The sequence below is a fragment of the Vidua chalybeata genome, chromosome 4, assembly GCF_026979565.1.
Source record: "Vidua chalybeata isolate OUT-0048 chromosome 4, bVidCha1 merged haplotype, whole genome shotgun sequence".
NCBI lineage: Eukaryota > Metazoa > Chordata > Aves > Passeriformes > Viduidae > Vidua > Vidua chalybeata.
In genome coordinates this window covers 9,145,451-9,161,467 of record NC_071533.1, presented here as the reverse complement: position 1 = coordinate 9,161,467, position 16,017 = coordinate 9,145,451, and the positions used below count along the sequence as shown (strand labels likewise).

At 39.4% G+C, this 16,017-nt stretch overlaps 2 protein-coding genes across 10 annotated transcripts in view; one reads left to right on the top strand and one right to left on the bottom strand.

The window, feature by feature from the left end:
- Positions 1-1,329: 1,329 nt before the first annotated feature.
- On the bottom strand, positions 1,330-15,912 carry HELQ (helicase, POLQ like). Of its 9 annotated transcripts, none has more exons than XR_008430495.1 (19): positions 15,312-15,472; positions 14,217-14,952; positions 13,687-13,865; positions 13,279-13,479; positions 12,101-12,173; positions 11,510-11,607; positions 10,846-10,944; positions 10,014-10,159; positions 9,107-9,346; positions 8,287-8,428; positions 7,896-8,000; positions 7,166-7,385; positions 6,278-6,435; positions 5,814-5,912; positions 5,351-5,524; positions 4,728-4,841; positions 2,923-3,057; positions 2,396-2,501; positions 1,464-1,541 (listed from the first exon to the last, which is right to left on the bottom strand). XR_008430495.1 is itself a non-coding variant. In XM_053940541.1 (18 exons), the coding sequence occupies exons 1-18, from the start codon at positions 15,910-15,912 to the stop codon at positions 1,455-1,457; spliced, it is 3,063 nt and encodes a 1,020-aa protein (XP_053796516.1). In that variant the 3' UTR covers positions 1,330-1,454. The 9 variants fall into 9 exon arrangements, 7 of the variants coding, with proteins under 7 accessions (XP_053796516.1, XP_053796519.1, XP_053796518.1 ...); XR_008430494.1 differs by having other exon boundaries at positions 1,465-1,541; positions 2,361-2,501; XM_053940541.1 differs by lacking the exons at positions 2,396-2,501; positions 15,312-15,472 and adding an exon at positions 15,856-15,912 and having other exon boundaries at positions 1,330-1,541.
- Positions 15,673-16,017, top strand: part of MRPS18C (mitochondrial ribosomal protein S18C) — a 2,464-nt gene continuing 2,119 nt past the window's right edge. Inside the window, exons 1-2 of the mRNA XM_053940560.1 lie at positions 15,673-15,762; positions 15,878-15,951. Coding sequence (XP_053796535.1) covers positions 15,711-15,762; positions 15,878-15,951 — 126 coding nt within the window. The 5' untranslated portion in view covers positions 15,673-15,710. The remainder of the gene's footprint in view (positions 15,763-15,877; positions 15,952-16,017) is intronic.

The window sequence follows — 16,017 nt, the reverse complement described above, 5'->3', positions numbered from 1 at the left end:
CATGTTTAGGTGCCACTACACTGGCTACCATAATTCAAAACTACTTTCATGCCCTCATGAGACCCCACCTGGAACACTGCATCCAGATCCAGCACAAGAAAGCCATGGACACTATTAGAGCAGGTTCAGAAGTGGCCATGGAGATGCTCAGAGGGGTGGAGCACCTCTCCTATGAACACAGGCTGAGAGAGCTGGGGTTGTTCAGCACGGAGAAGGCTCCAGGTGTTACAACAAATGAGGGAGGGGGACTTTTCAGTGGGGCAGATAGTGATGGGACAAGACAGAATGGTTTTAAACTAGAAGAAGAGGTATTTAGACTGGATATCAGGAAGAAACTCCTTACTGTGAGGGTGATGAAGCACTGGCCCTGGGTGCCCAAGGAAGCTGTGGATGCCCCATGCCTTGTGTTCAAGGCCAGGCTGGGTGAGGCTTTCAACAACCTGGCCTAGTGGAAGTATCCCTGCCCATGGCAGAGGGTTTGGAATGAGATGATCTTTAAGGTTTCTTTCAACCCAAATCAGTCTATGATTCTGTAATTTAACACATCAGGCTTCCCCAGCTTTCAAGTCTGTCTTAATGTGCAGGCCATTGTCAAGTACTACACACCAGCTTAGAAGTTTACTGTGTCACAACTCAGAAAGGTTCAGGCTACTGTAAGTTCTAAAGTAGGTTCAAAACTACTTTAATGAAGCCTAACTTTTTGCTGGAGCAAATTGTATTCAGATGCCTTTAAAAATCCTGACTAGGGTGACTGACACATGCCCATGGACTCTCAGAATTCAACAGGGCTTCTCAAATGCCAGTTCTTTAAGACTTCATCTTTATTTAGTCTTCACATTTAAGCAAGAAATTAAAAAACTTTTTTAAAAAAGGAAACCTTCAGTTTGGAAGACTGCTTTAAAGGCATCCTGAAAGAATTATCTCAGGGAATTGCCAGAGGCTGAATATGAATTTGATATCTGCATTTTTTAAAAAGGCTTAAATTAGGCATCATTTGTGATCTCTTGCACAATTCTGGGACAACGTCTTTGTTATGAATTGCAGCTCCTTCCATACACTTAGAGTACAGAGACTCCTGCAAGCAGGCATTTCTGGGTAGCTCACTCAAGTGCAGGTATCCTAAAGGGAATATCCAAAGATATTATTTAAGTCAGTTATGAACATAAGCTCCCGGCAGAAATACACACAAAGCAGTCAGTCCAATTCCCAAAGCACTCCTAGGGCTATGTCTAAAACCAAGAATGAAGATGTTTCTGTCCTATTGCTCAAGAAGTCCATAATCCAAACCTTCAAATGAAGTCAGCTTCTGAATTCAGAACTCATTCAAAATTGTGGTACACAAAAGACATTAAATATTAAATTACATTAAAAATTAAATTACAGCAGCTTTAAACAGGAGAGTTAAAAACTTTAAAATATCTGAATTTTGGATTCATGACTTCTTTTCATGACAATCAGTGGATCCCTGGGATATCCATTGGCACTTTTAAGAGTTCTTCGACTTCTTCCTGTAAAGCCTCAGCTTTTTCACTCAGCAGCATCTACAACAAGAAGAAACAAAGGAACAAAAATTAGAAAACAAATACAAGCATTAGCTATAACTCTTAGATTAAAACACCAATGTTTCTTTCCAAACTTGCACTTGGGTCTGTAAACGACTGCTGCTGCTGCTCCCAGGACTGCAGCAGCTTTGCCTCAAAGAGCCAGCATTTTTTTGCTGATTAAGTTTACACCCATATAGAAAGCAGTCACACAAAAATTCATACAGCACACAGATGTTTTCTGGATTCTGCCATCACATAATACAGAATATGAACAGTTTTGTCTGGAACTGTTAAGGAACATTTTTAATCTTAGACATTCATTTTCCATGTTAGAATAAACATTTTTAAGTTGTGCCTGCCAAGCTGACAACTTCTTCCTTTATTTGAAATTTCTTACTACAGCATTTTACACCAGACATACAGGACTCCTGACATCAGCAGTTGTTTAATCCACTGCCCTGAACTGTTTGTTGCTGGCATGGAGAAGAACAGGACCCCACGCAAGCACTCTTCTAACTTCCCAGTTAGAGAAAACTCCATGAATTTAGTATCTGAGCATGAGAGTAGGGGTAGACTGCTAGATTTGTCCTTGATGTAGATAAGCAATCTGCATATATCCCTTTCTTTTGGCTCCCACAGCAGCAAACTAAAAAAGCAGCAAGAAGCCTACAACATTATCTGAACATCACCTTTTAAAGTACACAACCCCCAAAGTTGGTATGCTTACTTCATGAGAATGTGCAAACCAAAACTTTCTAATTGACTGCCTTATTTTTAAAACAACCACCCACCCTTTGATTCTAGACATTCCCTTACTTCTCTCTTAGTAGAATCAAATGTGAAGCCAATACCATTGCAACAGCAGATCATGAATGGAGATAGAGAGAGAATACCATCCCTTGATAAAGCACTTCCTACATTTTTTGTTTAGACACAATTCAGTGTTTGTTACAGAACCTGCGTATTCAAAATGGAAAGACAGGAAAGAATAAAAGGGTATGACAAAAGCAACCTAAATAGGTGAAGTTAACCCTGCACCTTGTTGGTTTCCATTTCTACAACCCTACAAATCCTATTCTTTTGTCACAATTACCACTAGAACTTCTGTAAGGCAAGTCCTGAGATATTGGCAGAACTGAGCATTTCAAGTGTCAGATGAGCTGTCAAGCATTTTTGCCCTTTGCTTCCCCTCTGAAAAGCAGCACCACTTGGCTGTACACAACAGATTGTTCTTAGTACAGATCAGCATTTGGATCACAAATGTCCACTAATGCCTTTACTAGTAAACTGAATCCTTCCCTTTTAATGTCATTCAAACATCCACTTTTGACATACTGGAGTTCTGAGTCAGGTTTTTATAGCTTTGTTTCTAACTCACCTTTGCAGATGAAATTATTTGTTTGGCTTGACGTCGTGACAAGTGCTCAATCATCCTCACCAAAGTTTCTGGATTTGCATTAGCCAAGTGTGCTAAAGTTTTGTACCCTGCATTGTAAAGCTGTTTTGCTCGTGCCTGAAAGTATAAAATTGTGTTAGATTATCAGAACAGGAAATAAGAATTACTGGTAATTACTGGTGCCAATCTCTGCACCAATCTCAAACATTTCATTCTGCATATCAATCCAATTCTCTTTTTCTAACAGGAATCCTCACTGAGAATCTTTATAGCCCAAAAGCACAGCTTTGGCACTAAGATTTACCACCCTAGCGATCTTATCCAGCTCTTATGAATCCATTTGCCTTTATTTTCTCTGAGCCTAGATGATACCAATGCTGCTGTCTTCTCCTGTTGCCATGTTTTCTACATTCACTGTCACTGACAGGAATGACAATTCCACATTTTTTGGAGGCGTCTGTCTTGTTTAGCTTCTCAGATTAAAAGCTCACTGCCACAAAATTAAATGGTTTTCTGACAAACTGATTCTACAATATGCTGGACAGGCAAGTTAAATCATTTTGCAAAGAGTAGAACCTTGGACTGAAGTCCCAAAAGAGCTTTTATTTTAACAGGGGTCTTTGATTCAGAGACTAGCTAAGTTTCTTATTTAAAATACACGCAGTCCCAACATGACTTTGCATATTTCTGTAAGGATCTTGTAAATATGTAAATTCTTATTCCGCCTTACTCCCATGAACTGAAGAATCCTTACCACAAAAGAAACCTGGACTCTGTTTTCCATAGAATTCACAGAATGACTAAGTTGGAAGAGACCTTAAAGATCATCAAGTCCAACCCATGCCCTAACACCTCAACTAAACCATGGCACCGAGTGCCACATCCAGTCTTTCTTTAAACACGTCCAGGGATGGTGACTCCACCACCTCCCCAGGCAGGCCATTCCAGAACTTTATCACTCTTTCTGTAAAAAACTTCTTCCTAATATCCAATCTATATTTCCTTTGATGCAGCTCGAGACTGTGTCCTCTGGTTCTGTCAATTGTTGCCTGGTGAAAGAGACCAACCCCCACCTGACTACAACCACCCTTCAGGAAGTTGTAGAGAGTGATAAGGTCACCCTTGAGTCTCCTTTTCTCCAGGCTAAACAACCCCAGCTCCCTCAGTTGTTCCTCACAGGGTTTGTGTTCCAAGCCCCTCCCCAGCCTTGCTGCCTCCTCTGGACACGCTCAAGCATCTCAATCGTCCTTCCCAAGCTGAGGGCCCCAGAACTGGACATAACACTCAAGGTGTGGCTTCACCAGTGCTGAGTGCAGGGGAAGGATGACCTCCCTGTTCCTGCTGGCCACACTATTCCTGATACAGGCCAGGATGCCATTGGCCTTCAGTACATTGCTGGCTCATGTTCAGATGGCTGTCAACCAGTACCCCCAGGTCCCTTTCTGGGCACTGTCCAGCCACACCATCCCCAGCCTATAACGTTGCAGGGGGTTTTTGTGGCCAAAATGCAGAACTCCAACTTCCAACTGAGTATACAGCTAAATTATTGTCCAAATACAGTATTATCATAGTTGCTGTGGCAGAAGCCAGAAGAAAACCACTGGCTCCAAGCTCCCATTTCCTAAACAGATCGCTTTTCCCCCAACCTCCAGACTGTTGTGGAATATCTGCATTATGCTGAATTCCCAGTAACAAATTATTTGGTTTTCCAGATACAGTTGAAAGGCACAGTAACATTTAGCACACAAGTTAACATGGAAAAGTTTTGCTGAGCCAGGTTTACTGACCTCTAGAACCCCTGCTACCTCCATCAGAGGGATGAGTTCTGTCTTAACACAGTATGTCAACTGCTTGGTAAGCTCCATCAGCAAGGCTTTATAAACCCAGAATTCTTCCAATTCCTGCAGAGACAAAGATAGCTAAAAATCAGCTTCAAAGTTCTGTATTTGGGAAATATGACTGACAAAACTCTACTAAGGCAATAAGTATCTATTTCTCTTTTAGATGGAGGAAGCACTAATATTTCTCTAAGTCATCCTTTCAGAGAGCTGCAGAGGTGTATTCAGCATTCTTCAGCTGAACATCCCAAAGCTGGGGCGATTCTGAAGGATAAGCAATCATTATTTCAGTTACTTCGCCAACAGTACTGGCAGTGATCAATGCCCTGTACAATTTGTATATTTTCACATTCTCAGTGCATAAAGCTTGCTTTTTCTATCAGAAATGTGATTGTATGAACATGGCTTTGCTCAACAGAAAAAATAGCATAGAACAGGAAAGGTGAAGAAACATTTTTGCACAGAAAAGATGAAATACCACACCTGTATTCAGTTCTGAAGTAAGATTACAAAACTCCGGATTTTGCAAAACCAAGCCACAAAAAAATTATCACATTCTTTTAACACAGTACCTCACAGAAATGTAGAAGGCAGGATGCAAAGGAGGCAGCAGAATTGAGGAGATTCTGCACATATCCCCGAGACAAGTTAAATTTCTCTGAAACACTCCATATATTGGTCTCTTTCAGTAGTGTATAAAGCACAAACGTCAGGTAGAACCTGTTCACCACAGCATTGTCCACATTCTAGGAATAAGACAAGCTAGAATTCAGAGCCAGTATCACACTGCAGATGTTCTGTTAGTACTACTACAAGGCAAATCTTTTCATCTCTACTCCCTTCACAACTTTAAAACATTTCTATATTACAGACAAAGACATTAGAAACATTAAGAAAACCAATAAATGAGATTAAAAGAACTTTAATAATCAGAACAGCAATAAACAACACTAGCAGAAAAATAATCTGGAATTTGCAAATAATCAAATGAAATCACTCAACTATTATCTTAGGTATGAGAAATTGCCAACCTACCTTTCTGATGGCTTGACCAGAAGCCATTTTTGTAATAAGGCTTTCAGGTACTCCCACAATATCTGCTACTTTTTGCTCTGCTGCACTTAGCTGGTTGAACTAAAACAAAATTTTATAAGGAATTTCCAGATATTTAGTTCTTTCAGTATTATAGAAAACACAAGTATATTTTTCACAGTGCAACAATGTTTTTCAATATCTCTATAGAATCAGTAGAGTAGTACTACAGTCACCAGTCACAGGCAGCTCTGAAGCTTCTTTGCCTACTTGTCTGAATTATCTGTAACTGTCCATCTCTGAATGCCTCATTTTAATATAATTAAACAGATTTTAGCGCTCTCCAACTAAAAATAAAAAAAATAGCATATTTGCCATCAGATTGTTATCCCACTTCATGTCCCACTGCAAATTTAATACAGAGGATTACTGAATATCCCAATGCATGTTTGCTAGCAATTTCTCACCTGTCTCAAGTATATAATCCAATCTGGGCTACAGGTAGAAGTCATATCATAGGGAGTTGACAGATATAGGAGATGAAGATTGCTCTCGAGAACCAGCCCCTCCAAACCCTTTTTCAATTCTCTATACAGAATATTGCAGTATGCCAAGTCTATTGAGCCTAGAATAGGCACACAGGGTAAGAATATGCACAATTATAAACAGGCACACAGAGTTAAATTAAGTACATTTAAACATAGAATCAGTATTGTCCTTACCTTCCACAAAAGCCTGTTATGCCATCTGAATTGGAGAGAAATATCTGTGACCTGAATTACTGTTCTAACCTAACATGAGTAGTGAAGCAAAGCTGAGGAAAGGCAATCACCTATTTCCATGTATGTTCATTCTGTGTGGTTTTGGAGTGCTTGTGAAATGTCTTGGCTTTACTGAAATCCTACAATAATTTTGTAGATTGAAGGAACCCTTCAGACTCATCCTATTTCAACTACATTCCATATCCCAAAATCTTTATGATACAACAGGAAAACAGAACCTCCAGATATATATTTTTTTTTATTACAATTGGTCTACATGTCATATGCTTCCTTTCCCTCTTAAGCTTTCCAAGAAATCCTTCTGTTTACAATAATCTGTTCATAACAATTAATTGTAAAACAAGGTCCTGAGACACTTTGATTACAACCACTAAATCAAATATTTAAGTGATTTTTTAAGGGGTACAGTTCTGGTTTGGTTCCCAGTGGGATCAATAATATCACACTTCATTCACATCACATTCAGTCACGTGCTACTTCACTCCCATTTTCAGTTTACACCATGTAGTAAAACTCTTTCTCGACAACTTATTTTTCATTGCAGTTTAATAATAAGAATAAAAAAAGCCTTACCCTTATATGCAGCTTTACCCAAGGGTGTGATTGTCAGTGTAGATTTGGAATTGTGGTCCTTCTCAGATATTCCTCCTTTTAGGAGTCCTTTTTCTATTAGATTTTCCAGCCCATCTTTAATTATCTCTGAGAAGCTCTTCTCTTTAGACAGCAGCTGCTGCTGAACACCCAGCAATGTACAGCACATAAAATTGTCCACTTCCTCATGGGTAACTGCTATCTGCACCAGTTTGGGAAATGATTAGCATATTTAAAGTTATAATTTCAAACGTTTAATAAGACATAGGAAAAAATTACTGAATAAAGAAAGAGCTTGTGTTTCTACAGAAATACATCCCAACAAATAGAATGATAGATTCTCGGTGGTGGATCTGATGGACTGCTCTCCATCTGTTCTATTATTCTAGCTACTGCATCATGTTAACTTGTTTCCACTGTTTCTATTTGTATTTTGAATCAAGTATCAGAAATAGCAATATTAATATTCTATTGTATAATAAGATAGATATAATTTTGCTTTTGCACATAAGGTGATTGTTCTGTTGTATGACTACTTATTGGGTTAAATGAGAAGATCTAATCAGATAAGGACAAAAATTTGATTAAAGCTTTTCTGAACTTGCAAGTCTGAGTGTTTAAGCAGTTTGTCTTTTTCTACAGAATCAACAGGTGACATTTTCTTGGCATTTCCAAGCACTTAAGTCACTCACAGAGAAGAGTTCACTGATACCTTCAGTCCAACCAAAGATAACAACAGGCTCTGGATTCCCTTGGTCAACTCCAGCAGAAGATTGCTGTAGCAATTCTCCAAAGGACTGTGAACTAAATCCTGAACCTAAAAGGGGCAAGGAATATATTAGTACAGAGGAATATTCATGCATTAATTTTATACTTTCAAAAAATCAAACTGATATGCATGATTCATCTTATAAAGAAAATAAGGGTAAACATCAGAAGTTTACAGTTCCCATCTGAAAACAAGCCACATAAAGGCAGTTTAAAGGTATTATTACATAAATCAAATATTTACAACTTTAAAATTAAGCTAGGCAGCTTAGGTCCTCCTGTTTATTCCATCTTAAGCCAGCAATTTAAGTTACCAACAGCTTTGTAAAAATTACCAAGTGTTTGTCTTTTTCTTGCGCTATGAGAATACTTTCTCCAGCACTGTCAATACCAGCTCGACCAGCTCTGCCTGTCATTTGCTTATATTGGCTCTTCTTCAGGAAGTCATTGCCAACATAAGGAGCTCTGAGAATCACCCTGCAAAGATGTCTTGAATAAGTTATGCTTTATATTCAAATTACTAAAGCAGCAATAAAATGTTACAAATTCAAATTCATTCTTTATATGTGCCCCTTACCTCGTAACTAATAAAAATCGAATGCACCTCTTTGGATAGATATGTAAATCAATTGTAAAGCATTAAACTATTTAAGGTGTATTAAATGTGCACACAGAAGTGGATTCTTGGCAAACAATCTTTGGTCACACAGAGTACAGTAGCCCTATCATCAGAACTTGCATATGAAAAGATAGCACATTTTTGTTTTAAAACATATTCCAACTGCAACTCCTTAGAAAAGGTTTATTTTACCATTTAAACACTATTCTTAGGAGTGTATCTAAAGAAACCACTGTTCTTTTGAATAACACTACTAAAAACATTAAAACATTTTTCAGTTTATTAAAACTTCCTTAATTCATTTACATAAGTGCTCTTCAATGATATACTCTGAGGTACTTCCTACTGATTCACATTTCCTACATGAATACTGCAGTCTTGTGTCCCAAATTGAACACAACATCCATTATATTTCCAATTTGCTGGTAAAAGCACAAATACAGTTTAAATACCACTGAAATTTCCAATTTATTAAAGAATTTTTTTTTTTTACAAAGCAAAAATCAATGCAAAAATTAAATGCTTTGGCTCCTAACCTTCTAGCTGGTAGGTTCACTCCAGCAGCTAGAGTGGCTGTGCAAGCAAGCAGACACAGGACACCTGCAGAATAAGCTTCCTCTATGCTTTTTCTTTCATCATTTGTAAGGCCACTATGGTGATAGGCAATACCGAAAGGGATTGTTTGCTTCAAAACAGGACAGACAGTTCCATTTCCAATGCTCTTTAGGTTCTTGATGAGATCTTGTTTTTCTTTCTCCTTGTGAGCTCTAAATTCTCTTAGAGAAGGAAAAGCATTTCTTTAGACTTTGACCAATCGTTAAATAAAAAGAAAATAAAAACCAAGAGACAAGCTTTACTGTCTACTTCTGTTCATCATTCATTTCTCTAACATTTAAGTTGGAGAAATAGACATTTCCTTAACTTTGAAACAGCAATACGCAGGAGGCTGATTTAGTTGCAATAGAACCTTTCTTGTTAGGAAACACAGGAATAGAGGAGGTAAAATACTGGCTGCTTTAGATTTTACAAATCAGTTATCCCAAGTGGGTATGGGAACAGAGATAGTCAACTGACTACCAAAGTACATAACCAAATACCAGGGTATAGAGAAAAACATTTGTTTTCTAAGCTTCCAGAAACCAGTGCCAAAGGGACACAAAGATTAATTTAGTATGTTTCTCCTTCATTTCTTTAGTGTTTTTCCTCTGACAATCATCTTTTTCAATTGTTTTGGTATAAAAGTAAGAACTTTAAAGAAACCTTTTATTTATTAAGCCTTTTGCAATTTGCTATCACTTATGCAGTTAGCAACTTTATATGACTCCATGTTCAAAGCATTTACTTTAATCACCAGGGAAAAACACTTGCAAACTAGATTACAATAAACCCTAAGTTGTAAGCAATTATTTCACATATAATTAAAAGAAAAAGATAGAAACTTACTTTTTGAGGTACTTGGACACCATTGAAGCCACATTTTCACAATTCTTTTTAGTGGGACAAAAGATTAGGCAGGAATATTTAGGAATAACTTCAGTAACCAGTGCAATGATGTGGTCAGGATCTGCTTTCTCTAGATTACTAGAATACTGTAATAAGCACAGATTGACAAATATTTAAACCTAGGAATTAAGTCATAACCTGAATATTCAACACTTGTTCTTAAGCATTGCTTGAATACTCCCATTGGATTTAATGTGACATAATTCCAAGAAGTTGTAGTATAAGCTTTTCTCCCAATCCTCACTTGAAAGACATCCAACTTGAGGGATATATGGATATACAAATCAAATTCTTTGCTTTTTCCCTTAATACTTCATTTTCTTTTAGCAACACTTGAGATACTGTCAGTCTACCATTAGACACACTTTCCTTTGTAAAGGTTGAAATGAATCCCTACAAGGCAGTAGTAAGCTGGCAAAATCCCCAAAAGGTATCTTTCAGTTTTGTCTGAGAGTGATCAACTGTTGAGAAAATCTACCCCCAAACATAAAATATTGAGTATCTGGAATACTCAAACACATTACTTTTCACATGTCAAAATACTGAAGAAACCTCTACCTTGAGGAGTCAAAAAGAAGTGCAAATTAAGTTAAGCATTCAGTATTTTAAGGCTGTTTTTTTCATTCCCAAAGCCTACCACTTCCTTCTCATGGGTACTACAAATGAATTATCATGTTAAAGTAATTTCTCTAGTAAAAGTTCTGTAAGCGAATCAGTGTAAAATAATGCATTTCACAACAGTTCTAAGAAACTATAAGCACTTTGTTTTTACCTTGAAATTAAGGAGACGTGAAAAAGCAAAGCCATTTTGTGTTTTGCTGTCAACTGCATAAATGGTGTCTCGTATCTTTACGTACTCCTTTAATTCTACCTAGCAAGATAGAAACCACAAAGAGAAATTTTAAATTACTCAGTTTTCTCTAAAGCTGCTGATGATGTACAGCTACAGCTTTTCTCTAAGCATCACATGTCATATACATACTTGCACAGAAGCACACGCTGTAGAATTTTTAAGCGAACTTAATTGTTTTAATCATTTGCCTTGATAAAGCATGGAATCATAATGAAGAATGCCAAAATTATATCCCATGAACTATTTATAAACCATTCTGTCCTCACAGCATACAAGAACCAGCAGTACAGATTCTAGTTACACCTAATGGAATATAGTGATTTATCACAGTAGCTGTAATTTAGGAATTGCTTAAGTTAAAATGAAACAAATGCCTTAGCACAGCAGTATAAAGGTTATTGCATTTGTGTATTTAGAAGTGCATGGTGCTATTTACTGTATTGTTAGCAATTATAGACCAATAGCAGGCCTTATATTATACTGTGCAATTAGGCACAAAAGCTGTGATACAATTCTAAACAGATTTACTATGATTTAAAGGCAAATATCTTCTTCACTAGTTCCTGGTATCTTGTATACAGACCGGTCTAAAATTATTAGTGTAGTACTCTGCTTGCAGGAACTTCTGCAGGTCTCCAACATTATTTAATGTTGCACTCATGCCAATGATCTGTGTCTTTTCTGTAAAACAGAAGTTGAGATGAATTTATTGTCACATTACCAATTTTTAACACTTCTGTTCAGTATTTAAGTCATGAGACTCCGTCTTCACCATCACTCTTTTCGAAATGCCAAAGTAGCAGGTTTGAAGGGAGAGGCCGCTACTAAAGAAATACTAACTAACTAAGAAATAATACTAAGTCTCAAAATACTAACTGAGACTTAAATGTAAAAAAGAAGCATTTAATTGGATGCCTAAAGGGCTCCTACAAAGAAATGGAAGACATTTAACAATACTCAGGATTTCACAGAGGAATATCAAAAGAGCTTCAAAAACACCCAAACATCATTAGAGGGTCAATTAACACTTCAATGAGTAAATGCTGTTAATACACGGAGTCATGCCATGTTTTTCAAAAGCAGCCAAAACAGCACAAATCCAGAAAGTGAGAGTGTGACTTAGAGAGGCCACAACTACAAAATGTTAATGACATGAACTGTAGCCATGACTTACTACTGGTGTAAAGAATTTTCGCCAGAGTAATTTCCAGTACTGCTCCACGACTTCCTGCCCCGAGCATATGCAGCTGTGGACAGAAAAGCAAAAGGCAAGAAAAGAAAAAGAAAAGGCAAGAAAAGAAAAAGAAAAGGCAAGAAAAGAAAAAGAAAAGGCAAGAATGCTAATGAGTTGAGAGTATTTCTAAAAAAAGCCTCCAAAATATATAGACCTAAAGAAATACTACAGAACTGGTTTTGTTGGACTTCCTAAAGATATCCCTTGTGTAAATTTGGATTGTTAAGTTCAGATGTATTACCTCGCTTAAAAAGCACTTAAGAATCACAGAAAAACAGGCTCATGGGCAAATGTAGACAACAAGATTTTCCTTCCATTCATTTAACTGGACCGCAACTGACACAAACAGTTAACTCCTGACAGTAAACAGTCAGCGTGGAGATCTTTGTATTCACCAGCCTGAGGCAATTTAAAAAAAAAAACTTGGTTTAAACAAGACTTAAAGTAAAATCATTTCTAGCAGCCAGCTTCTAGAAAAAACAGAAGTTAGTGCTTCAGCTGCCCTTTGTTTAGAAGCTACAGTGCTAAAGCATGGTCAGTCAGCCTGAAGAATTCTAGGAATTAAAATCCCCATCAGACATTACTCAACCCCACACTGTGTTGGTAGCACAACTCAGCCCCACCACTGCAACAGGCAATTCTCACAGCCAAATGTTACTTGGTATTTTTCTTTTTTAGTCAGCGTTTCGCTGGTCATTAATACTAGACACAAAGTTGCATGGCTTCACATCTACGACTTAATTAAGGTACTGGCTTCATAAAGTACATTCCATACAATTTAAATTATTTATGCTTTTTTTGCAACCCATTAGAGACTTCTAAATGACAAGTAGTTACGCAGGAATTCACCATCAACCACTACCACAGTAGATCTCTCAATATAAATCTATTACTCTGAAATGGCAATAAATGCTTCATTAAAAAGAAAAAAAAAAAAAACAACTTTCAAAATTATAGAACTATGTGCCAATTCAAAACACATAAAATAAAAGTAATTTTCGTGATGAATACTCTAAGCAAAACCAAGCAGGCAAAGAACTGCTCCTTCCTAAATAATTGCTTATTAGAACCCTAAAAGAACTTGCATCTGATAAATCAGAGTATATCTTGTGGCCTACCTCATCTACCACAACCAGGCCGAGGTCATTGATTCTTTCTGTTTCAATTAAGGAGTTCACCAGAGCATGTCCTTTTTCTATAGTAGCAATATAAAGAGATTTTTTTATTCTCCTTTTGATTGGTGGAAATCTTCCTTTACTTCCTGCATATTCTTCAACCAGGAAACCCAATTCTATCCCAAAACTCGATAAACCCCTAACCTATAAAAGAAAAATCAATTAGAGAACAAATGCATGCTCACTGTAGATTTCAGAGCTGCCTCAACAGAAAACCAACCCACACCACAATCAGCTGCTTGAATTAGTGAAACATATTAGCTAAGAATATCTATTCCAGCTACAAAATCAAAGTGTCTACACATATTATTTATATCATAGGAAGCAGTACCAGAAATACTGGATCCAGACCTTTTCTTGGACAATGGCAACATATGGCAGGATCATCAGAACATCCTTCTGCCTGCAGAGTAATTCTTGGAGAATTATTATTTCAGCTACAAGAGTTTTTCCACCACTGGTTGGCAATGAGTATATCAAGTTCTTCCTTTGCTGTAGGGACTCTAACATTAAGCAATCATGCTGCCACTCTGTAAAATGAAAATGGAACTATCAGCAACCCCAGGGGCATGTCAGTTGATACGAAAATGCCTGTGTTTCATTCAGAACACTCTTGAACTCAGCCTTTGAGAGCTTTTCCTCAAAAAAGCACTTAAAGCTTTCAGTGATGGCAACTTCCAAAGTATTCTGTAATCCAGATGAATAGATACCATCCATCCATCTAAAACACCAAAACAGCCACTTCCTAAAACAGGACAACTACTTTCCAATGTGGTTTACATTAAGCATTACCTTAAATATTTTTACAGTATAATGGGTGAAACAGACAATACTCCACTAGCAGTTCTTTTTTTTTTCCAACAGATCATTGATTACACTACCATAAAGTGTTTCAATCCCTCGAAGTTGTCTGAATAACTCTTTAACCTTGCTAGGTAATCCATAAAAAGGGCCTATATCAAGAGAAGAAGATTCAATAGCTTTCCTAGCCACAAAAATCTCTTCAGATAAAACAGCTTCTTTGAGCTGCTTAGTCTTGGAGACCTGCAGAGTCTGGGCTCTGGCATTTCCAGTCATAGCACTTTTCAGGTGATCTTTGAGACTCTCAGATTTAAATAGAACACACTTGGAGCGTGAGGAAGAGTCAGTAGGTCTGTCCCTGTGTTCAGCACCAGCATAAGACAATGGGTCTCTGATTTTGTCTGAGAAAGAATTCACACATTCATTCCTCCCTTCTGAGATTGGAGATGTTCTAGAAGCAGAAGGAAGTTCATCCATTTTTTCAAAACACAGAAGTTGCGACGATGGCAAGTCATCTAAAGCAGACTCCGCTAATTCTTGATTGCCATCAGCTGGGTCACTGTCACACATTTGGCAGGCACCCTCTTTATCACTTTTAAGGACAACCACATTTTGTGAAGCAGAGAAATTATCTTGCTCTTTCTGGTGAACTCCTGACTGAAGGTTCCCAAGTACAATCTCTCCAGCTGCTTTCACATCTATGATTTTATCCTGCAGGTATTTGTGTTCAATATCAGCCACTTGAGCTATCAATGAATCGTTTCCATAAAAGCTGTCATAGTCACCAAACATATCCTCCTCGCTGTCGTTACTGAACTGCAAAAACAAAACAGGAGTTACTGACACCCTGAGGCAACACCACAGAAGGCAGAACAACTAGCAGAGCGCAAACATCAGAGCCAAGTCACCTAAGTCTGCCCCAACTTAACACAAAATCATTTTGTGTGGTGTCGTCTGCGAGGAAAACCCAGCTTAGGTTCTGAAGGAATGCCTTAACTAAGAGAAACAGATAATCTACAAGTAGGAGGATACGTGCGCAGAGACGACAGAGAAGAGTTTTTTAAAGTTAAAGCCAAACGGCAGCATACAGAGCATGGCCCTTCCCGACACACGCCATCTCCCCAGGCGGAGCTCCCCCGCCTCGCCACCAGCCCCAGGATCCCGCCATCCCCTACCGGGGTCTCCGCCGGGGGCCCCTCGCCATCAGAACTCGGTCTCTTGCGAGCCATCGGCGAGCTGGCGGCGACGGGCTGCACTAGGGCGCGTCTCCGCTTGCGCTCCGAGCTGGAGCGGTTCTTCCTGCACACGGCGAGCTTGGGCTCCGCCATGGCCGGGGCTGCGCCGTGCGTGGGACCGTCACGGCGGCGGCGGGACCCGGGCAGAGACCGCGGGGCCGCCCCGGGGAGGCGCAGCCGCCATGGCGAGAGCGGGCACTTCTGGCAACAACCCGCCGGGGGAAGCACGTGACCGGGCTGCTGCCAATCGTCTGTCCCGAGTCGGCAGGACCGCACTGCGATTGGCCCGCGGGCGGCCGGCGGCAGTGACGCGCGGGCGGAAGTGGCGGCGCTGGTGTCATGGCGGCGCGGGCCGTGGCGGCGCCGAGGGGCTGGCCGCGCCTGGTTCTCGGTGCGTCCCTCCCGCTCCCCCTCTGTCTCGAGTGGCTGCGAGGTGTTCGCGTGTGCGGACTGCCGCACCGCACCGTGCTGTGCCGTCGCTAACCTTATCGCTCTCTGCCTTGCAGCGAAGCTGTGGGTGCGGCCGCGGCGCCTGCAGCATGAAGGACGGCCTGAGGGGCAGCCTGAGCGCTCGGATCAGGTGAGGCTTCCCCGAGCTGTCCCGCCCTGCTGTCCCGCTGCTCCCCCTCCGCAAGACACCAGCGGT